Source organism: Nerophis lumbriciformis, linkage group LG25 (genome assembly GCF_033978685.3).
Source record: "Nerophis lumbriciformis linkage group LG25, RoL_Nlum_v2.1, whole genome shotgun sequence".
Lineage (NCBI taxonomy): Eukaryota > Metazoa > Chordata > Actinopteri > Syngnathiformes > Syngnathidae > Nerophis > Nerophis lumbriciformis.
This window is the reverse complement of record NC_084572.2, coordinates 25013319-25036591: the sequence shown is the minus strand read 5'-3', so window position 1 is coordinate 25036591 and position 23273 is coordinate 25013319. Positions and strand designations below refer to the sequence as shown.

Genomic DNA, 23273 nt, shown 5'->3' with positions numbered 1-23273 from the left:
CCCCTAGAGGGGGGGGGGGGGGGGTTCACCCACATCTGCGGTCCTCTCCAAGGTTTCTCATAGTCATTCATATTGACATCACACTGGGTTGTGAGTTTTTCCTTGCCCTTATGTGGGTTCTGAACCGAGGATGTCGTTGTGGCTTGTGCAGCCCTCTGAGACACTTGTGATTTAGGGCTATATAAATAAACATTGATTGATTGATATATATATATATATATATATATATATATATATATATATATATATATATATATATATATATATATATAAATAATCCGTTCATGAATGAGTATATCCGTTCGGCCACCGTGTTCAATGGAGAAGTCTGATCTACAAAATGTGCAGTCAGCATACCCCTTCCCCTTCGAGCTGTCCTGGATGAACTGAAATTATTTTTTCCAATCATTTTGGAACTTGCAAGCGTACTTCTTCTTCTTACTCGTCTGTCTCTTCTTCATTCTTCTGCTTTGTCTCTGTTATGTTTTTTGGACATTACTACTTGCCGTAGTTTTGAAGCAATGCATGATGGGAATCCGGATGTTGTGTGTCAGTGTATTAAACACACGCTGAGAAATAGCTCCGTGCCTGCCTACTTTATGGGTTATAGATAAACCTATGGATAACGGAGACATATATAATAGTCTCCTTTTCAGGTGAGAGAGGACGCTAAATCAATCAATCAATCAATGTTTATTTATATAGCCCTAAATCACAAAAGTCTCAAAGGGCTGTACAAGCCACAACGACATCCTCGGTACAGAGCCCACATAAGGGACGTCGATGTGAATGACTATGAGAAACCGCATATGTGGGTAAACTCCCCTCTCTAGTGGAGACCGAAAGCAATGGATGTCGAGTGACATAATATTGTGAAAGAACAGTCCTTAGTGGATCTAACATAGTAGTGAGAGTCCAGTCCATAGTGGGGCCAGCAGGAGACCATCCCAAGCGGAGACGGGTCAGCAGCGCAGAGATGTCCCCAACCGATGCACAGGCGAGCGGTCCACCCCGGGTCCCAACTCTGGACAGCCAGCACTTCATCCATGGTCACCGGAACCGGAATAACCCGGCGAGGAGGCAGAGGAGAAAAGAAAAGAAACGGCAGATCAACTGGTCTAAAAAGGGGGGTCTATTTAAAGGCTAGAGTATACAAATGAGTTTTAAGATGGGACTTAAATGCTTCTACTGAGGTAGCATCTCTAACTGTTACCGGGAGGGCATTCCATAGTTCTGGAGCCCGAATGGAAATCACTAATAAGCCGGAGTTCTGAGAACGCAGGTTTCTTGCCGGGACATATGGTACAATACAATCGGCAAGATAGGATGGAGCTAGACCGTGTAGTATTTTATACGTAAGTAGTAAAACCTTAAAGTCGCATCTTAAGTGCACAGGAAGCCAGTGCAGGTGAGCCAGTATAGGCGTAATATGATCAAACTTTCTTGTTCTTGTCAAGAGTCTAGCAGCCGCATTTTGTACCAACTGTAATCTTTTAATGCTAGACATAGGGAGACCCGAAAATAGTACGTTACAGTAATCGAGACGAGACGTAACGAACGCATGAATAATAATCTCAGCGTCGCTAGTGGACAAAATGGAACGAATTTTAGCGATATTACGGAGATGAAAGAAGGCCGTTTTAGTAACACTCTTAATGTGTGACTCAAATGAGAGAGTTGGGTCGAAGATAATACCCAGATTCTTTACCGCCTTTAAGGCACGCCCCCAATATTGTTGTCCGGCTGGAAATCGGGAGAAATTCGGGAGAATGGTTGCCCCGGGAGATTTTCGGGAGGGGCACTGAAATTCGGGAGTCTCCCGGGAAAATCGGGAGGGTTGGCAAGTATGCCCCGAGGGTCTCTGTTTTTTATACGGTAAAATTCTGGCGACTGAGCTGCCAATTTTTGTTTTTACTGTAAAATCAGTTTTAGGGGGAAAATTGTGTGTTTTTCAACTGTACAGACAATTTGACGGATAACTTTCTTTGAAATCAAAAGTCAAGCAGTTATTCACAAATAAATTTTTATTTTTCTCAAAACATGTTTTTAGTTGGTTGGTCGAAGTTTATTTCGAAACATGTATGCAGTATCGATGCGATATGGCACATATTACACATGTTTTAATTGATCTTTGCATGTCCAAAAAGGAATGTTTGGAATGTAGGGAGTGTAGATATGGGCATCTACATCAACAATATGATTTGCCTGAGTGGCTGGACAGGACAAATAAATAATACGAATAATATTATTTGCATTATTGGATACTATTCAAGCTATGTATTTCTGTAAGAAAGTACTTTTTTTTTTTTACTGATATTAGCTCTAGGCTTTTGAAGGGCCATGTTATGATCCAGTGCCGGATCATAGTTTATTTTGGGTTTTGATTCACCTGTTGTTTAAGTTCTGTTTCAGCACCCCTGTTTTGTGTTTTCTTGGTTGTCATGGATGCTGATTATGTTCACCTACCTCTGATTAGTGTTCGGGACGCTCACCTGTTCCCGAACACTAATCAGAGAGCTATTTAGTCCTGGCTTTTCCCGTCACTCAGTCTGGTGCTTTTGTTTGCTTTACGCCACTGCTACGTTGGATGATTTCTAGTTCCCTGTGTGTGTCTTACTCTATTCGTCACCATGGAGGCGAGGATTAGTGATTTAGAAGTAGCTAACACACTGCTGACTGTGGATGCACGTTAGCTGCTAGCTAGCTAGCCATGTCTTAAAGCACCTCTTCCTGAGGGCGTTTCAGTGTTATAACTTCACCTTTATCGTTAGTTTTTAGACCAAAATGCGTCCATTCTCCCTTTTCTGGCGACACACCTTGTCTAATTGTAAGAACTCCGTGATTGTGCGCTGCCGAACACGCTCCTCTGCTCCTAAAACCAGCAATGTCATGATGTGACGACGCGCCATCAAGCCCGTTGGGAACCGGTACTTTTCAAACGGAGTATAGTACCGTTTTTGATTAATTAGTACCGCGATGCTATACTAGTACCGGTATACCGTACAACCCTAATAACAACTGAGTACCGCTGCAGCCTATATGGACTACAGCTGAGAAACCACGGCCCTGTGGTTAAGAAGCACTGGTATAGACCACAATCAAATGTTGACTGTAGAAGATGCTGGTTCTCCAGAATAAACAAAATAAGACTAATAGGGAAGGGCACCTTTGGTCCTTAACTTTTAAGAAATGTGTCCCCTAAATAAATGTAGTTGCGAATCCTTGGGCTACTGTCTCCTGGTCAGAGCACCTAAGTGCCAAAAGGGGGGGGAGGGACACAACGTAAGGATTTTGGTACTGTTCTGACACCATCCAGCCTATGGTTGTATGATCGGGACTGTGTGTTGGATCAATTGTGAGGTGTATTTATATTTGTAAAAAACAAAAATCAGGGGAATAGTTAAAACATATATTAAAAAAAATGTCAAATCAACCAAAAATTCCATGACTCCCCTGCAATACCTCCGCGGCTCCCTTGGCGGTGGCTTGTTGAAGACCTCTGTTTTAGGTTGTCATAGACAATAATGGAATATGAATTATTCTGTTTTAGATGAAAACGGTGCTTGCCAGCATTTATTGTCTTTGTGGGTCCATCAAGTGTTCTTCAACATTTCTGAAGCCTCCAACTGAAGTCTGGAGAGATTTGCTGAAGTCTCACAAGACATGCGAATGTACAAATTATGGTTCAATAGATAAATTGCACCCCTTCAGGGGGGCATTGGACTTCAGAGCTTCCGCTTTTCGTTGTGTTTGGAAGAGCTTGGATGCCACGCACCGTTTGCTCGTTTTATTGGCCTTCGTATAAAAAAAGCAACTTTCATCCGGTCTAGACTCTCTGATTAAAAGTTTGCTCTAATATTCTTGCAAATGTTGTTCAGTAAAAGAAACATTTCGATGAAATGGTCAGTACATTTTGTTAGAACGCACAAGTAGACATCAAACCTGTCTATAACGACCACTCAATGGAAACAAGTGGTCAAAATAAGTGGGCGGCCATGATGAACAGTATGGAAGCAAGTTGAGTTGTCCCGTTTAGGTTCCTGGTATAGTTCTCCTAGGTTTAAGTTTATTCCTGTTTCAGCACTCCTCGTTTGCCTCTGGTTGCTAGGGGGGCTGATTTGAAAAACACCGGCCTCTGTTGGTTGATTGGGACACGCACCTGTGCCCGATCCCGATCATGCCCCTTATTTATTCCCGTCTCGCCCTTCCAGTTCTTGCGGGATTCTTCTGTAACGTTTCGGCGTGCTGACAGGCAGCTTGCAGGTGAGATGATGATTTAATCCAAATACACAAGGCAAGCAGGGGTCGCCATCTTTCTCTCCGGTGGACCAGCAGGGTCGCCACCATCCTCTCCGGTGGACCAGCAGGAGTCGCCACCATCCTCTCCGGTGGACCAGCAGGGGTCGCCACCATCCTCTCCGGTGGACCAGCAGGGGTCGCCACCATCCACTCCAGTAGACCAGCAGGGGTCGCCACCATCCTCTCCGGTGGACCAGCAGGGGTCGCCACCATCCTCTCCGGTGGACCAGCAGGGGTCGCCACCATCCTCTCCGGTGGACCAGCAGGGGTCGCCACCATCCTCTCCGGTGGGCCAGCAGGGGTCGCCACCATCCTCTCCGGTGGACCAGCAGGGGTCGCCACCATCCTCTCCGGTGGACCAGCAGGAGTCGCCACCATCTTCTTCGGTGGACCAGCAGGGGTCGCCACCATCCTCTCCGGTGGACCAGCAGGTGTCGCCACCATCCTCTCTGGTGTTGCCAGCAGGGGTCGCCGCCATCCTCTCCGGTGCACGAGCAGGAGTCGCCACCATCCTCTCCGGTGGACCAGCAGGGGTCGCCACCATCCTCTCCGGTGGACCAGCAGGGGTCGCCACCATCCTCTCCGGTGGACCAGCAGGGGTCGCCACCATCCTCTCCGGTGGGCCAGCAGGGGTCGCCACCATCCTCTCCGGTGGACCAGCAGGGGTCGCCACCATCCTCTCCGGTGGACCAGCAGGAGTCGCCACCATCTTCTTCGGTGGACCAGCAGGGGTCGCCACCATCCTCTCCGGTGGACCAGCAGGGGTCGCCACCATCCTCTCTGGTGTTGCCAGCAGGGGTCGCCGCCATCCTCTCCGGTGCACGAGCAGGAGTCGCCACCATCCTCTCCGGTGGACCAGCAGGGGTCGCCACCATCCTCTCCGGTGGACCAGCAGGGGTCGCCACCATCCTCTCAGGTGGGCCAGCAGGGGTCGCCACCATCCTCTCCGGTGGACCAGCAGGGGTCGCCACCATCCTCTCCGGTGGACCAGCAGGGGCCGCCACCATCCTCTCCGGTAGACCAGCAGGGGTCGCCACCATCCTCTCCGGTGGACCAGCAGGGGTCGCCACCATCCTCTCCGGTGGGCCAGCAGGGGTCGCCACCAACCTCTCCGATGGGCGAGCAGAGGGCGCCACCATACTCTTGTCGGCCACGGATGTGGTCGTTTCACGGGCGACCGCCTCGCAAATTGCGGCGGCGTTAAACTCGCCGTCGCCACCTGACTCTTCCCCGCTGGTTGCGGGGACACTTGGCCTGGCGGAACACCGCTTTGTCCTCCCTCCACCCTCCCGTGACTTTGGACTGTTTTTTTGGGGGGGGAGGGGTGTTCTAGAACGTCTGGTATCCGTTGTGGGAAGGGGGGCTACTGTCAGGTTTGTCACTGACAGTTTAGTTATGTTTTGAGTTTTTCCTCTGTGTCTGTCTTTATTTCCTGTAGCGCTCTTATTTTGTCTTTATTTCCTGCTTGTCTCCCTGAGCGCTGCTTCCCCTCAGCTGTGGCTGATTGGCACCTGTCCACACCTGGTGTCAATCAGCCAGCTACTATTTAGTCCTGCTTTGCCCTCCAGTCAGGGCTGGAGTATTGTCGCTAATGATTGTCAACGTCATTAATACTTGTCGTTGTAGCTGTGTCTACTTCTGTTCACTCTGCTCATGTCATAGTTCCTTTGTGTCACAGTAAGTGTTTTTGTTTCTTGTCCACAGTTAGCCTTTGTGCTAGTTTTTTGTTCATAGCCAAGTTTGTTCTCCGCCTTGTGCGCGCCTTTTGTTTGTACCCTTTTGTTTGTTCTTGTTTTAGTGTTAAATTAAATCATGTTTTCCTGCGCAATGCCTGCCGCCATCTCTGCATCTTGGGGTTCGTCACCAACACACTCTGACAAGGTCATTGCAACAGTCTTACCTGCTGGTGACAAAGGTATGGATTTGTCTTTCAAAGTCGGATTTAGACGTCATTCTTATTTCGTAATGTTTTTCAGGTGGAAAAAAGCTGCTGATGTTATTGATTTCATGTAACCATTAAAGTCCATTATTACCCCTAAATTTCTAACCTGAGTATTCGGTTTCAGGGAGAGGGTCTCAAGGTGACTAATACCAATTTCTATTTTCTTCTGTGGGCCAAAGACAATGATTTCAAGAACATTATGTTGCATCTTCATTGATCTGTTCCATGCAGTGCCGCTAGTGACACGTAGATCTAAGTGTTGCGGTAGCACACATTGAAGCTGTGTGTTAGCTGGCCTAGTGGCAGCATGTACAAGCTGAAAATTAAGGGGTCCCTGAATCAAGCCCTGAGCATGCCTGTGTAACATGTGTAGCCTCGTCCTCCAGTGATAATAGTACATGATAATGATACTTGAGATACTAAAATGCAGGTTTTTTTTTTTTTGCCGTAATGAAGGTTATTATTACCAGCTTAGAGGAGCGGTTGCACACTGTGCATGGAGACACATAACTAGCTGCTAGCCACTCTTCAGTCTTGGAACTAAAAAAAAAAATAGTGTCAGCGAGAAGGGATCTGTCACGGCGCGGGTGCATTCCTCCGCTCCTCAGCGAGCTTCCAGTCCCACTCTTCACCGCAGCGCACTGCTCTCCTGCCGTGGCCGTGCTCCAGCGCAGCGGTTCCAAATCTGCAATCTACACACCTGACGCTGATGAGGCTCCATGCTTCTTAAGCCAGCGCAACCTGTGTTCCAGCGCCAGAACGTAGCTACCTGTTCCTGTACAGTAAGCCTACACGTCTTCAGCTCTATGTGCATTTGCTCCCTCTGTGTTTCTCCTCCTCTGTGCTCATTGTCTTGTGTCCTGTGTCGACATCCAGCAGCGTTCCTCCGTTTCCTGGTTTTGAGCTGTGTGTCTCGTCTTCCCGAATTCCCTCTGGTTCCCTGGCTGCCTTCCTGGATCGCGACATTTTGCCTGGACACGGACCTTGACACCTCGCTCTAGCCCCTGACCTTCTGCCTGTCCCTGGACTTCCGAGCTTGCCTTGCCCTCCCTGGACTTCCGCACCTCGCTCAACGCGCACCTTCAAGAACTCCTGGTAACTCTCCTCATATAATCACTTATTAACTTATTAACACTAACGCGTTACTAAGTAACGCCGTTAGTTTCGGCGGTAACTAGTAATCTAACGCATTATTTTTTATATTCAGTAACTCAGTTACCGTTACTACATGATGCGTTATTTTACGTTATTTTTTATGTAGTATCGGCTAGAAACAGAAGATCTGAGTGTGTTTTATTGAAGCGCTGCGATGTCGTCCTTCTGTGTCACAAGGAAAAGAAGAGGCGTGCTTTCTGTGGGTGGGGGCGGGGGGCTCCCAGACCGTAGTTGAAGGGCGCAGGGGAGACGTTCCTCCAGGGCCTATGTACTTCGGGGCTAACAACCTTCACTTTACCCGGAAGTGGGTCTTTACAGCTGAGGGTGAATAAACGAGGCAGGCGGTTGGTTGCAACTTTGTGACTTTATTGGACGCAGCCATCCACCAAGCTAGAGCACCTGCACGCACTCACTGTCGCCGTTCCTTCACCTCTCTCGCCCACTCACTCACTGACGTCACTCACCTCACATGCTGTCATATCTTAAAGGGCCACAGACACACACACACATACGCTACTCTCATAACAACTAAGACATCATGGCGAAGCCGGAAGTTGAGTTTCTTAACATGGAGACATTCTCAATACTTTTCTTTTGTCGAGCACAACTAAAATAACATTTTAGTTAAATGTAAGTTGTGTCTTGGATCAAATCAAATCAAATCAATTTGTTCTGGCCTGAAATAAATTGGCCCTTTGAAACATATCTTTGTCTTTGTATGTTGTATGTAGACCACATTGCTTAGCAGAGTTCAGTGATGCAAATGCATGTCAAGTTGATCAACAGATTGTATTATTCTCCAGTGCAATAACAGTACTGATGTTATGATCCGCTGCCCGGATCATAGTTTGTTTATGTTTTCTAGTCACTTGTGTTTTCAGCACCTCTTGATTTTGTTTGTTTTCAGTTGCCATGTCGACAGATTACGTTCACCTGCCTCTGGTTAGTGGTCGAGACGCGCACCTGTTGCCCGGGCGCTAATCAGAGGGCTATTTAGTCTATGCCCTGGCTTCACTCGGTCTGGCTTCCTAGTTTGTTTTACGCAACAGATGACGTTTGTTTCCTGCTCTTTAGCTGCTAGCTTTCACACTAGGCTATTTTGGCTTGCTAGCTCCCACGCTAGCCCCTTTAGTTTTTTACCTTAAGTGCTATTAGCATGTTTTTCTTTGTTCCCGTCTGATTTATGTTTTAATAAATAATTTCCTACCTGCAAGCTGCATTCCTGGGAGAACAACACCCGCATCATCATGCGCCACGGTCGTCACTATCGGCTTTAAAAGATATCATGTACTTGTTTTTTCTCGAAAATTGGTGACTGATCAATTGTCACAAGCCTAATAAACATCATGCATCATTCTAGCAAATTTTGATTTGGGTAAAATAACTATTCTCAGATGCAAAATACCTTTGAGAGAAGGTTTATAACGGTACTTTTTTCTGCCGCGAACACAGCTTTGACTGTACCTTGGAAAGCAGTGACGTGCAGTCAGGGGAGGCAGGTGAGGCGGGGCCTCACGTGCCATCATGGAAAGAAAAAAAATGTAAAAAGAAAAACAATTAATTAAATTGTTATATGTATCCAGTGATTATACTATAAAGTTATTTTCCATTTAACTTCACCAGTTTTAGATTATTTTTATTCAAAATCGCTGAATTTTCACATTTGCCGTTCAAATACTGAGAAGAGACATGCGGTGAGTCACCAGCCAGTTGAGCCTCACCATGGATTGCGCAATGACTCGGCTAACTGCTGGCCTGCTGTGCAGTGAGACCGTATTTCTATATGAATTATATTATACATTTCCATAGTTTAGTTAGCTGAGGTATATAATGTACAGTGTGTTTTGTCAACAACTGTATGTGTGTAACGTATTTCTTGTGCTGAGCAATCATAAAACGGCTGCAAAAGACGCACTGGGTGAGGCTCGCAGTAATCCCGCCTCCTGGTGGTAGAGGGCGCTAGTGATCCCAGCAATCATTCTTGCGACTACTCGGCTGCAGAAGAAGTGACAACGAGCAGCAACAGTTAGCAGCGATCGTTTATTTTTTCCTCTCGCATGAACTTTTAACATGGAGTATTACATATCTAAAATAAAACAGTTTTCTAAACTGGACTTTCAATCGAAGCAGGAGGTAATAATTAAAGGAAGATCTCCAGAGACAGAGATCCATCCATCCATCGGCGTCTTCAGTTCGGTGCGGCGTCTTCAGTAATGCGTACGCTGTATCGATCCGTTGTGGTGAAGAAAGAGCTGAGCCGGAAGGCAAAGCTCTCAATTTACCAGTCGATCTACGTTCCCATCCTCACCTATGGTCATGAGCTTTGGGTTATGACCGAAAGGACAAGATCACGGGTACAAGCGGCCGAAATGAGTTTCCTCCGCCGGGTGGCGGGGCTCTCCCTTAGAGATAGGGTGAGAAGCTCTGTCATCCGGGGGGAACTCAAAGTAAAGCCGCTGCTCCTCCACATCGAGAGTAGCCAGATGAGATGGTTCGGGCATCTGGTCAGGATGCCACCCGAACGCCTCCCTAGGGAGGTGTTTAGGGCATGTCCGACCGGTAGGAGGCCACGGGGAAGACCCAGGACACGTTGGGAAGACTATGTGTCCCGGCTGGCCTGGTAACGCCTCGGGATCCCCCGGGAAGAGCTGGAAGAAGTGGCTTGGGAGAGGGAAGTCTGGGCTTCCCTGCTTAGGCTCGACCTCGGATAAGCGGAAGAAGATGGATGGATGGAAGATCTCCATCGAGACAGAGAGACTTTTAAAACTGAAGAAAGATAAGGAAGACTTCTATAAACAAGTTATCGATACTTTTGTTCAAAAGGAGCGGCGCATGGACTTCATTTATAAGTAAAAGTAAAGGTAGACCATAATAACGTTTTTTTTTATTAAATGTGCTTTTTTGTGTGCTACAGTTTGTATGTGTAAAGTTGTGTTAAGTTAAAGTACCAATGATTGTCACACACACACTAGGTGTGGTGAAATCTGTCCTCTGCATTTGACCCATCCTCTTGATCACCCCCTGGGAGGTGAGGTGAGCAGTGGGCAGCAGCGGCGCCGCGCCCGGGAATAATTTTTGGTGATTTAACCCCCAATTCCAACCCTTGGTGCTGAGTGCCAAGCAGGGAAGAATGCTGGTATGAGCTTTTAAACATAACCCGTTAACTGCTGCCAATCAAATGGTGAATAAGATACTCTTTAGGGTTCATATGTTTGTAAATCTGACTGTGATGAAGTCAGTGCCTCACCAGCCATCAACCTCACCGCACGTCACTGTTGGAAAGGTATCGCTAATGTATGCCACCAGTCCTTAAGAAAGCGTTTTGTCTCACGGATATTCAAGGAGATTAAACAAAGGTTTCCATTTAGCATTTCTGCACAGGTCTGGAGTCCTCCCCATCGCGACAATGTCAGTAAGTGCTGGCATTACGTAAAGCCATTACTTGCTCGGCATTTTGGCGGAGTAGAGAGGTTAACCACGCCGCAGTTATCACAACAGCATCCTGCCAACTGAACTCGGGTGTGATCAGATTGGTTTTAATCGACTCGGGATGACTCGGAGTCGGTGGCTCTAAGCTAAACATCTTCACCCGGCCCCGAGTCAGAGTGCACGTCTGGGGTGAAAGCCATTTGTTTCCGGAAAATGTCAGCGTCGCGGCGAAGGAGCTTATAGGGCGCTATCACGTGCTACCTGGTGGAGGTGACAGCATTGTGCGACACGTACGCTAACGTTGCCTCGTCCACCTCGCAGTGTTCGGGGAATTTACGGGATTGGAGGGGATGTCTGTCATTGTGTGTGTTTTGTCTGATTCCGAATGACTCACGGAGCGTCGTTGTTTCCTGTCAAACCTATTCAGAAGAAAGACGTTTCATGCCAGATGACATATTTATTTTCTCCTTTTCAAGTTGACAAAATGCTTGATGATGATGTTTGACATTTAAGAACTATTTCCCTTTTTAGTTCTTTTTTTTTTCTTTCAGATTATATAAATGGATATGTTCCAAAAGCATTTATTTTTCTTTACTGTTACAATATATCATCAAATCTAAAAAACTACATTTTTGTCTAAGTACCCAGCAGGCACAAGACATTGATACAACGTTGATTATACATACATGTCCTTTAAAACTGACTTTGAAACAACGTTGCAAAATAGTTGGATTTGTGAATTGAAACAAAGTTGATATCTAACGTTGGAATCAACGTCACAACATGACATTCAATAAACGTCGCCAAAAAGCATGTTATTTCAACGTTGTATTTGTCTTGTACAATATTGTTTGGGAAATGACCAAAACTCAATGGTTGTCACACCGCGGTGACGGATGTCTTGTCTTGATTTATTTCTGTCTTGTGAATTGGATGTTTTAGTTTGAAAAGTAACTCCTCTCGTTTCAAGTCACTTGCCCTTCCTTTTGTGTCATCAGTCTGACGTCATCCCTGATCCCTGATTGTTTCCACCTGTTCCCCATTACCCTCATGTGTCTTATAAGCCCACGCCTCCCTTTGTTCTGTGCCAGATTGTCTCGTTTTTTCGTGCCTCTCTAGCCTCCTGTTCAAGCCTTGCCTCATCTCTTGTTTGAATAACTTGATCCTGAATTCCCTTGTTGATATTTTGAGGTTTTTTTCTCTCCTCCTCGGCAGAGGGATGTTTGGTTATTTAGTTTTGCAGCCGAAGTGGTGAGTTTTTAGTTTTTTCTTGCAGTTCTTCCTTTTCCTCAATTTTTTGAGTGACATTTTTTGTTAACGGTTTTTAGATAAGAGACAGTGTAGAAGCATGTTTGTTTCAACGTTATATTTGTCTTGTACAATATTGTTTGGGAAATGACCAAAACTCAATAGTTGTCACACCGCGGTGAGGGATGTCTTGTCTTGGTTTTTTCTGTCTTGTGAATTGCATGTTTTAGTTTGAAAAGTAACTCCTCTCGTTTCAAGTCACTTGCCCTTCCTTTTGTGTCATCAGTCTGACGTCATCCCTGATTCTTTCCACCTGTTCCCCATTACCCTCATGTGTCCTGTAAGCCCACGCCTCCCTTTGTTCTGTGCCAGATTGTCTCGTTTTTTCGTGCCTCTCTACCCTCCTGTCCAAGCCTTGCCTCGTCTCTTGTTTGAATATCTCGATCCTGAATTCCCTTATTGATATTTTGAGTGTTCTTTTTCTCCTCCTTGGTTATTTAGTTTTGCAGCCGAAGTGGTGAGTTTTCAGTTTTTTCTTGCAGTTCTTCCTTTTCCTCAATTTTTTGAGTGACATTTTTTGTTAACTTTTTTTTAGATAAGAGACAGTGTAGAAGTTTTATAGCCATTGTTTCTCCCTCCTTTTGGAGTGTTTTTTTGTTTATGATACATTTCATAGATTATATCCTGCGCCAAGTATAGTTCGTTATTGTTTTTGTGTTTCCTCCTTTCGGAGTGATTTTTGGTTGTTCCTTTTTGTGGAACCATTTTTCGCCGACTAGTCAGGTTATAGCCTATGTCAGGGGTCGGCAACCTTTACCACTCAAAGAGCCATTTTGACCCGTTTCACAAATTAAAGAAAACAATGGGAGCCACAAAACTCTTTTGAAATTTAAAATGAAACAACACTGCATACAAAGTTGTTGTTTTTTGCTTTGTGCTATGTATAAACCAGGGGTCTCAGGCACGCGGCCCGCACCTTAATAAGAACATTTAATGTTATTGCGGCCCGCGAGTTTTATATGAATGCCGCTTGACTGCGTCATACTTGCCAACATTCACAATTTTTCTGGGAGATTCCCGTATTTCAGGGCAACTATTCTCTCGAATGTCTGCTGATTTTCACCCAAACAACACTAATAAGGGCATGCCGTGATGGCACTACCTTTAGCGTCCTCTACAGTCTGTACTAACAACATGCCAGCCCAGTTACATGATGTATGAGGCTTCTGTACACACACATAAGTGACTGCAATCCATACTTGGTCAACAGCCATACAAGTTACACTGAGGGTTGGTGGTAGCGGAGGGTGTATAATGTAGCCCAGAAGAGTGAATGTAGCGCGTTACTACCCACCTCTGCTGTTGGATCATACGTGAATCGAGGCCATGTTGGACCAGCGGGATTCGGTTGGTGCCAAAGAGGTACTGGATTCGGTACCGGTCCCTATTGTTGAGTTCCCCAGGAGTAAGGTTGTCCCGATACCAATATTTTGGTACGAGTACCAAAATGTTTTTTGATTTATTTTCAAAATAAAGGGAAGCACAAAAAATGTCATTATTGGATTTATTTTAACATACAATATGTGATCCATTAAAGATCAAATAAAAATATTAAACATACTAGACAACTTCTCTTTTAGTAATAAGTAAGCAAACAAAAGCTCCTTATTTGGCTGCTGACTTTTGCAGTAACATATTGCAACATATTCCCATTCTATTATTTTGTCAAAATTATGAAGGACAAGCTGTAAGAAATTTATTATTAATCTACTTGTTCATTTACTGTTAATATCTGCTTACTTTCTGTTCTAACATGTTCTATCTACAGTTCTGTTAAAATGTAATAATCACATTTCTGTTATTTGATACTTTACATACATTTTAGGTTCTACTACACATTTTGGTATCAATCCAAAACCAAGTAGTTACAGGGTCATATATTGGTCATAATTCAATCCAATCCAATCCACTTTATTTATATAGCACATTTAAACAACGAAAATGTTTCCAAAATGCTGCACAACAATATTAAAAACAATATTCAAATATTATCCTTAGCTTCACCAATGATTGAATAAAAACAAAAAATAAATAAATATAAAAACAATATAAAAACATGATTAAAAACGATTTTAAAGGGTAAAACCAATTAAAACAGTAAATAGAAATCAAAATTTATAAAAAAAAACCCACGAAGGACAACAGAGGCCCACACAACTCACGTAGTGTTAAGACGAGACTAGACTAGACTTCCTTTTTATTGTCATTCAAATTTGAACTTTACAGCACAGATAAGAACAAAATTTCGTTACATAAGGTCATGGTAGTGCAGGATAAAAAAGCAATAAGGTGCATATATAAATAAATAAATATATATAAATAATATATATAATATATATATATATATATATATAAAATAAATAAATATATATATAAATATATATAAATAAATAAATAGATTACTGTACAGATAAATATATTGCACTTTTTCACATGCGTCCACGTTTATGTCTTTTAAAAGCCAAAGAATAAAAGTGGGTCTTAAGATGAGACTTAAAACACTATAATTCAAGTTATTTTGTGTCCAGGGACGTATTTTCTAAGTTTATAAACAATAAAAAAAAGACAAGAGTATGTGATGATAAAAAATATTGATGTAATCATTGTAGTATTGACTAGATACGCTCATGTACTTGGTATCATTACAGCCGATGTCAGATGGAGATCCACCCATGGCATTTGTTTACATTCAGGAGCGCTAACTTATAAGTTGGCTTATCAAAATAACCCAGCATTTTTTAGTGTGTAGTTGCTCTCTGTGTGTTTTTGCTTGTGCAAAGCATCTTCGTAAATCCAAAAGACAGAAATGTTACATTATGGCCACTATTTACTCGTTTTCCCTTGACTGAGCTCTTTCAACGGAATCTGCTAACTTTGGTGAGAAAAGCACCCAGCAGGGATAAGGACCTTCCTCCCTCCGGGGTGGCATCGAAAGTATTTCTTCACAAGAGAGCATTCATATCAACGCAGACCTTTTCTCGCGCGAAGAAAAAAAAGCCCGGTGACTTGTGTGACTGCACAGCCGCTGTCCGCCCGAGCCGGAGGTCTGCTGCACGCCGCGGCAAACCTATCAAAGAGTATCGACTTTGTGTAGTAGAGGAAGTGAGACCGTGGAGTTCACTCGGCAACAGATGCAGAAACAGGTTTGGTTAAAAAAAAAACACTTTAGGGGTTGAAATGTCATGTGAACGGCTGGGTTCAACCAGTGAACACATCAGGGGTGTTATCGACTCCCTTGGATGCTTTTAAAGGCCAAGGGTCGGTTCGGTCGCGGCTTCCCTGCGATGGTGTGAGCGACCACAATTTGCTGTGATCACACGAGGCATTCATTGGAGCGCCTGCGAATAAAAGTGCAGTCATGTCCAGCACCACCCAAACACCACCCAATGTCACATTAGCCATCTGTTAACCCTTGTGTAATGTTCTTATTGTTGTTACTCAGCCAGCGTTTGTGGGTCTGATGGACCCGTTGCATTTTGTGGCTTTTTAATGCCTCACAATCAAACACTTTTATGTTCAAATACTGAACAGATGTTTACCATATCCCAATAAACATCTGTTCAGTACTTTAACATAAAAGTGTTTGATTGTGAGGCATTAAAAGCCACAAAATGCAACGGGTCCATCAGACCCACAAACGCTGGCTGAGTAACAACAATATGAACGTGGCACGGAAAATTTCTCTGCCAGTTTCTGCATCCCACAGGGATTCTTCTTTTGTGTTTCTGCACCTGCGGTTCCCACACAAGGTTGCAACATTGTTTGTCAACACTGTCTGCTCTCATTTTCTCACACATTTGACCCTCTGATGTTCTGTGTACCTACACTCTGTCCTCCCCCTGTCTAGGCCTGCAGTGTGTGTGTGTGTGTGTGTGTGTGTGGGGGGGGTTTGTGTGTGGTACACAGAACATCAATTTCCACACTTCTATTAGCCCCGGGTCCAGTGGACCCGGACATCTTATATGTAATAGAAATGTGTAGGGGGGTGTATGGTGTGTGGTCATTAAATATGTATTCTGATATGTGTAAAAAAATACACATGTTCTCATGTATATTACTACCTAATCAGTGGCCAAGTGGTTAGAGTGTCCGCCCTGAGATCGGTTGGTTGTGAGTTCAAACCCCGGCCGAGTCATACCAAAGACTATAAAAATGGGACCCATTACCTCCCTGCTTGGCACTCAGCATCAAGGGTTGGAATTGGGGGTTAAATCACCAAAAATGATTCCCGGGCGCGGCACCGCTGCTGCCCACTGCTCCCCTCACCTCCCAGGGGGTGATCAAGGGTGATGGGTCAAATGCAGAGAATAATTTCGCCACACCTTGTGTGTGTGTGACAGTCATTGGCACTTTAACTTTAACTTTTTACATACATATTTCAGTTTTTCCAAGCATGGGAAGGGAGAAGGTGAGCGTGAAGGACAATGCTGAGAAGAAGTGGATGATATGCCTTGAATTAAAGAAAAAAATCATCAAAAACGAGACAGAGTGCTTCGCCGCTAGTCTGCACCATACTGAAGCAGGATTGTCATGATCCGTGGTCCGGATCATGTTTTTGTGTTTTCTGTTAGTTTTGGACTCCTTTTGTTTTTGCTTCTGCACCTGTGAGTTTGTTTCGTCACCATGGTTACTTATTATTTTCACCTGCCGCTTGTGTTCCCGACGCGCACCTGTTTGCCATCACTGACACTATTTAAGCCTGCCTTTCTGTTCACTCGTCCTGTCCTCCTTGTTTGCGGTAAGCAACAGTCACGTTTTTGTATTTCATGTTCCAGACTCCTGTGCTAAGTGTTAGCCTTAGCTTCCCCTGTCTTGCTGTATACTGTATGATTTATAATTAATAAATCATCTCCTACCTTTACGTTTTCGTCCGGAGTTGTCCGTGTTGCATTGGAGGAACGATCCCTCATAAATATGCAAACCCCACGTGACAAGGATGAGTCTAACGCCAGACAAGGATGTTGAAATAATATCGAACCGGCGGACATTTATCCATGAAAATATGGACAATCTGCTGATGGGGTGTTTGACGGCGAAGCAGCTGGAAGGAGATACGGTGGAAGTCCACTCTCCAAGGTAAATACTGTACATTATTATTACATTTCTCCGTAAAACTATTGTTGTTGTTTGTACTACATTCCATTGTTTTGTTTTTTTATTCAACATTTCTTATGGACAAGTTTTTTTTGTTTTTTTTTAAAGGCATATTACATGTTAAAATTGTGATGTTTTGGTGGGTGGGGGCGAGCGTTAATTAAACTGATTTCTATTCATTTGAATGGGTGACGTTGATTTGAGATACCAGTGTTTTGAGTTAAAAGAACCAATTAAACGTGTGTGCTGTGGTACTACTGTAGGATAATACCTACCAACTTTCTTATTTTTTTACACTGTAAAAAAAAAATCTTGTTTTTAAGGTCAAAAGCAGGCAGCCCAGTTGCCAGGATTTTACCTGTAAAATGTATGGTGTTTTTTTTTTTACACCAAATTATTGTCATTTGAAAAACCGTACTGTTTTTATGGTAAAATTCTGGCCACTGAGCAGCCAGCTTTTTTGCATGGTAAAATCTACTGTCATTTTGTTTACAGTGCATTATGGGTAAAAGTAAAAAGGTTGCAATGGTTTTTTCTATGGTAAAATTCTGCCATTTTCTACTGTAATATTTCCTGACTTTTTTTTTTTACAGTGACCTGTAAAAATGAATCTAGATTTTAGGGTAAAAAAAAAATCGCCAGAATTTTACCCTTAAAATTTACGGTAGCTTTAACACTAAATTACTAAGTTTCCAGTTGTTTTGGGTTTTTTTTGCTGTAAAATCTACGGTCGTTGCTTTCACAGTACATTACTGTAAATGGAAAAAATATGTTACCACTGATTTTTTTTACAGTAAAGCCGCCAGTTTTTTTTTGGTGTTTTGTTTTACTGTAAAACTATGGCCGTTGTTACTGTAAATGGAGAAACCCTACCATTGTTATTCTAATGGTAAAATCCGGGCGAGTGAGCTTAGAGTTTAAATCTACGATTTAAGTTTTTACAGTGCATTATTGTACATGAAAAAACGGTACCACTTTTATTTTACATTGCAGTTCTGGCAACTGAGCTACACATTTTTTTGTATTTTTTTTACTGTATACAATCTACGGTCTTTGTTTTCACAGTACATACTGTAAATGGAAAAACGTGTATACTTTATAGCGACTGAGCTTCCAGTTGTAGTTTTTTTTACTGTAAAATCTACGGTCATTGTTTTTTTTTTGTTTTTTTTTAAATACAGTACTGTACAGTACTTTTATTTTTACAGTAGAATCCTGACCACTCAACTGCCAGTTATTTTACGACAAACTCTACGATTTTACAGTTTACATTGCATTACTGTACATGGAAAAACGGTACCACTTTATTTTTTACAGTACAATTTTAACGACTAAGACTCCTTTTTCTTTCTTACTGTAAAATATATTGTCATTGTTTTCACAGTCCATAACCGTAAATTAAAAATCAGTAACATTTTTATAGCGACTGCGCTTCCAGTTGGTGTTTTTGTTTAGTGTAAAATCTACAGTAATTGTTTGTTTTTTTACAAGACAGTACTGTAAATGCAAAAATGGTACCACTTTTATTTTTACAGTACAATTCTGGCAACTAAGATTCCTTTTTCTTTCTTACTGTAAAATCTACGGTCATTGTTTTCACAGTACATTACTGTAAATGGAAAAACTGACATTTTTAGTAGAATTCTAGCGAGTGAGATGCCCGTATTTTTTTTAAATTTTATTTTCTTACAGTGGTACTGTAAATGGAAAAGCAGTACCATTTTTATTTTTACAGTGCAATTCTGGGGCGGTATAGCTCGGTTGGTAGAGTGTCCGAGACAGTAACTTGAGGGTTCCAGGTTCGATCCCCGCTTCCGCCATCCTAGTCACTGCCGTTGTGTCCTTGGGCAAGACACTTTACCCACCTGCTCCCAGTGCCACCCACACTGGTTTAAATGTAACTTAGATGTTGGGTTTCACTATGTAAAGCGCTTTGAGTCACTAGAGAAAAAGCGCTATATAAATATAATTCACTTCACTTCACTGAACTGCCAGTTTATTTACGATCAACTCTACGATGGTTGTTTTTACAGTTTATATGAAAAACAATACCACTTTAATTTTTACATTACAGTTTTGTTTTTTTGTTGTTGTTTTTTTACTGTAAAATCTACAGTCATTGTTTTCACAATACATTACAGTAAATTGAAAAACGCCACCACTTTTATTTTGGTGACTGAGGAGTTTGCTGTAAAATCTACGGTCGGTTTTTTACCGTGCATTACGGTAAATGGAAACATGGTACCACTGTTATTTTTTAGGTAGAATTTGGCGAGTGAGCTGACATTTTATTTATTCATTTGTTATTTTTTTTATTAACACTGTATGATTTGCTGTCTCCATCTCGCCACACCGAATTGTTTCAAACATGTCCGCCTCGGGGAATAATTCCGGTCGTTCTGGTCGCCACTTGTTGCAACGTCAGTCTCCATCTCTGCTAGCAGGGGAGAGGAGAGAGAGTTAGAGAGAGAGAGAGAGAGAGCCTGAAAGGGGGGGTGCTACGTCACATCCTCTGTCCATATATGGGCATGAAGTTTACACGCAGCGGGGAATCCTCTCACTGGAGCTGATGAATGGGGAGGAGGGCTGAGGGAGCCGCCGAAGTGTATATAAGGGCAGCGGCGTGAACGCCTCAGCAAGCAAATGACCACGGAGCGACAGACGAGACGGAATATCTAATTGCCTTTTTTTTTTAAATATTTATATGAAAAAGAAAACACATTTGGGGATCATTATCGAACACCAAAAAAGGAGGTGGTCGAAGGGAATTAAGCCATCTTTTTTTTTTTCTACTGCAAACCCCGCTCACCCCCCACCCCTTTTTTTTGGAACCTGCGCGAAGCGGAGCTGTCAAAGTGCATCATTATGTTGAACAATATGGATTTGAACGCCAAAGATTCTTTTTACCCGCAGTTTGACGGCTCCTCTCTGGGAATGGACACCGGCGTGCAGCGGAAAGACAACCAGGACGTGTTCGCCGACGCCGAGCGCTCGTCGGTGCCTGCACAGTTCGGCCACGGTGAGTTAAAAAAAAAAAAAAAAAAAAAAAAAAAAAAAATGCATGCAAAGGAATTTTCTTGTGCCCGTGAAGGACGAGGCTTTTTTTTTTTTATATTTTTTTTTTTTGCTGCGTGATTGGCGTCGACGCGTCTGCGTGCCAAATGAATGTTTATGTAACATTTTTTTTCTTTTTTTTTTTTTTTTTTAAAAATAAAATATAAAAAGGCTTGACAAAAGTTTATTTTGTGTGTGTGATTGAACAGAAGGAGCCACCGCCACGCTCAAAACTGAAGCCTCCAACTCGGAATACGCTTTTAACCCCTGCGAGGGTCCCAAAGACACCTACGCCCCCTCTGCGCTCGCCTACTCCGGCAGCTTCTACGTGGAGGCGTCTCAGGGAGCGCCGTGCACCACCGAGACCCTCCTCAACATGATCACCGAGATCGTGGGGATATCCACCGCGCCGCTCTCCGAGGCCCAGCATGGCGCCAACAGCCGGGGGGCCTCCTACACGCCGCCCGTGGACGTCGCCCACTTCGGGGACGTCAAAAGGCAACCGTTCGCCAACCACCAGACGTTCGTCCAGGACCAGGCCGACCTCCCGGCGCCGGAGGCCTCCACGTCCCAGCTCAGCTTCCTGCAGACCAAGGCCGAGCCCAAACCCGAGGCGGCCTCCTTCCCGGTGGTGGTCAAGAACGAGTTCGAGAGCTACGAGTGGGGGGCGTTCAAGTCGGACTGTTTGGAGAGCAGCTTCCAGACGGAGACCTTCCCCATGTCCAACGACTTCCCGCCGGAGCAGCAGATGGACGTGAAGGAGCTTTTGGACACCTTCCCCGCCATGTGCCCGAACCCGGAAGTTGAGTTCAAAGTGGAGGGGGGCATCAAGCAAGAACCCTGTTTCTCCGACACCTGCTCCCAGAGCTACCCTTACAACGGGTACCTCCCGGCGCCCATCCTGAAGCCGTACCCGGACCCTCCGCAGGCGCCCAATCAAGTCGACTCCCTTTACGCGTCGCCGGCCCTACCCAGCACCATAGACTCCATCCTCTACTCCTCCTTGCTGTCGGATTCATTCGTGCAGAGCTACACCACTCGCGCCAACACCGCCCCCGCCCCGGCCGCTGCCACCACCACCAAGCCCACCAGGGCCCGCAAGACCCCCGCCGCCTCCTCCGCCCACGGCCCGGCCAAGGAGAAACCCTTCACCTGCCCCATGGAGAGCTGCGACCGGCGCTTCTCCCGCTCGGACGAGCTCAACCGGCACATCCGCATCCACACTGGCCACAAGCCCTTCCAGTGCCGCATCTGCCTGCGCAGCTTCAGTCGCAGCGACCACCTGACCACGCACACCCGGACTCACACCGGCGAGAAGCCCTTCTCCTGCGACGTGTGCGGCAAGCGCTTCGCCCGCAGCGACGAGCGCAAGCGGCACGGCCGGGTGCACCAGAAGCAGAAGGAGAAAATGGAGCTGAAGCCACAGGTGACTCCCAGCGCGTGGCCCTTCGCTCTCTCCGAGGGCATTTGAAGACGTGAGCGCCGCCGCGATTTTTGTTCTAACGTGCTTAAAGACGGTGGACGCTCGAAGGCGGGAATTGACAGGGAAGGGTCCCGCTACGCCCTCGTCACCCAAGGCCGAATTGAAGCAGGCGTCACCAGGTTGTGAAAGTGGGCGAGCAAGCCAACAAGCACGTGTCGCTGCCACTTCTAAGTCAGGGCGACGTCTTTTGCTATGCGGGTTCTGCATGGCTGCAGTTCAGCACCTCACATCTGGACAGCTCCTACTTCCATCCTCTCATCCAGGCTGGGTTGCACTTGATTTTTATTCAGATTGTTCTATTTTTTTTTCTTTCTCCCTGCTTTTTAGAATAGTGGCAATTATTGTGCATGTTTTACTTTCCTTTTTAACCTGGAACATCGTAACCCTTCGACCGGCTCCCCGCAGCCAGGGCTATGAATATGAATGTAAGCTAACATATTTATGGTTTTAGCCATGGATCAAACTTAGTGTTTGTTTACTCTTATTTAGCTGTCAGTGTTGGCTTTTGTGTTGTTCAAATTGTGAAAGATATATCATTAATGGGAAATAAATATATTTGTATTACTGTACTTCCTTGTATTTTTATAGCTGAGTGTATATTTTACATTTATCACATTTCAGCCTCATTTTGGGGGCGAAATGTTCGACAAATCCTCAATAATGTGTTGGTTTTTGAGGGCTATTGTTCAGTAACTCAGTATTTTAAAATGTTTTTGCACTTCATCCCATTGTTGGTACGATTATGACGGATTTAAAAAAAATGGAGTGGGGGGAGCAGAATGTGCACTGAAATTTCAGGAAAATGGTTTTACATGTACAGAAATATGTCAAGCTAGCACCGACTAGCGAATAATATGAACAATTGCTTTTGAGTAATCAGGTAGCACACATTGCTGCGAGGTTGAAGGACTTTTGACGCGGTATCTTCTGCCTGGAAAGTTGACAGTTTGGTGAAATTGTCACTGACAGGGTATTGCAAAAAAAAAAAGAAAAAGAAAAAAAAAAGTTATTTAACTCGCCTTAAGTTATATTAACTGTTCATATAAAGGTTTTGTACATATGCGCAGTTTCTACAATACACTACGTTGATATTGATGTTGTTATTTTTATGAAGATGATGAACAAAAATAAAAATTTTCTGCCAGCTGCAATTCTTTCTCTCCCTTTGCATCATTTGAAATAAAAATAATACCCACCTGGACCCGCTCTCTCTCGGAAGAGCGCGTTCCCATCCTGAAATAAACGCACCTGTGGATCCACACTTTAGCCCTATGTCCAAGCTCAGGTGACTCACGAGGCTTTGAATGTTAGTCACCGCTGCTTTCCGCTTCAAAGTTGTTCTCCTTTCGTGAACGTCAAGATTCTCTTTTTTTTTGCGGTGACATCAATGTGATTATTTGATCCTCTCTCGCTGTTCTTGGCTTTGCACATCCAGTCAAACATCAAGAGAAATGAATCCCGAGTATGAACATTAATATGGACGTCTTCTCTTGTCGTGTCTTCCACCTT

General features: G+C 44.2%; 1 protein-coding gene across 3 annotated transcripts; it reads left to right on the top strand.

The window, feature by feature from the left end:
* Window positions 1-11950: 11950 nt before the first annotated feature.
* LOC133622017 (uncharacterized) lies at window positions 11951-22991 on the top strand. 3 transcript variants are annotated; one of them, XM_061984539.1, is made up of 3 exons: window positions 11951-12076; window positions 20141-20246; window positions 20491-22991. In XM_061984539.1, the coding sequence occupies exons 2-3, from the start codon at window positions 20162-20164 to the stop codon at window positions 21750-21752; spliced, it is 1347 nt and encodes a 448-aa protein (XP_061840523.1). In that variant the 5' UTR covers window positions 11951-12076; window positions 20141-20161; the 3' UTR covers window positions 21753-22991. The 3 variants fall into 3 exon arrangements, with proteins under 3 accessions (XP_061840523.1, XP_061840522.1, XP_061840521.1); XM_061984538.1 differs by lacking the exon at window positions 11951-12076 and adding an exon at window positions 16883-17209; XM_061984537.1 differs by lacking the exon at window positions 11951-12076 and having other exon boundaries at window positions 19882-20246.
* Window positions 22992-23273: the final 282 nt, after the last annotated feature.

Coding starts and splice junctions, on each gene's coding strand:
- LOC133622017 (XM_061984537.1), top strand. CDS start 20,093: ATGTTGAACAATATGGATTTGAACGCCAAAGATTCTTTTTACCCGCAG. Junction 20,247..20,490: donor GCCTGCACAGTTCGGCCACG/GTGAGTTAAAAA, acceptor GTGATTGAACAG/AAGGAGCCACCGCCACGCTC.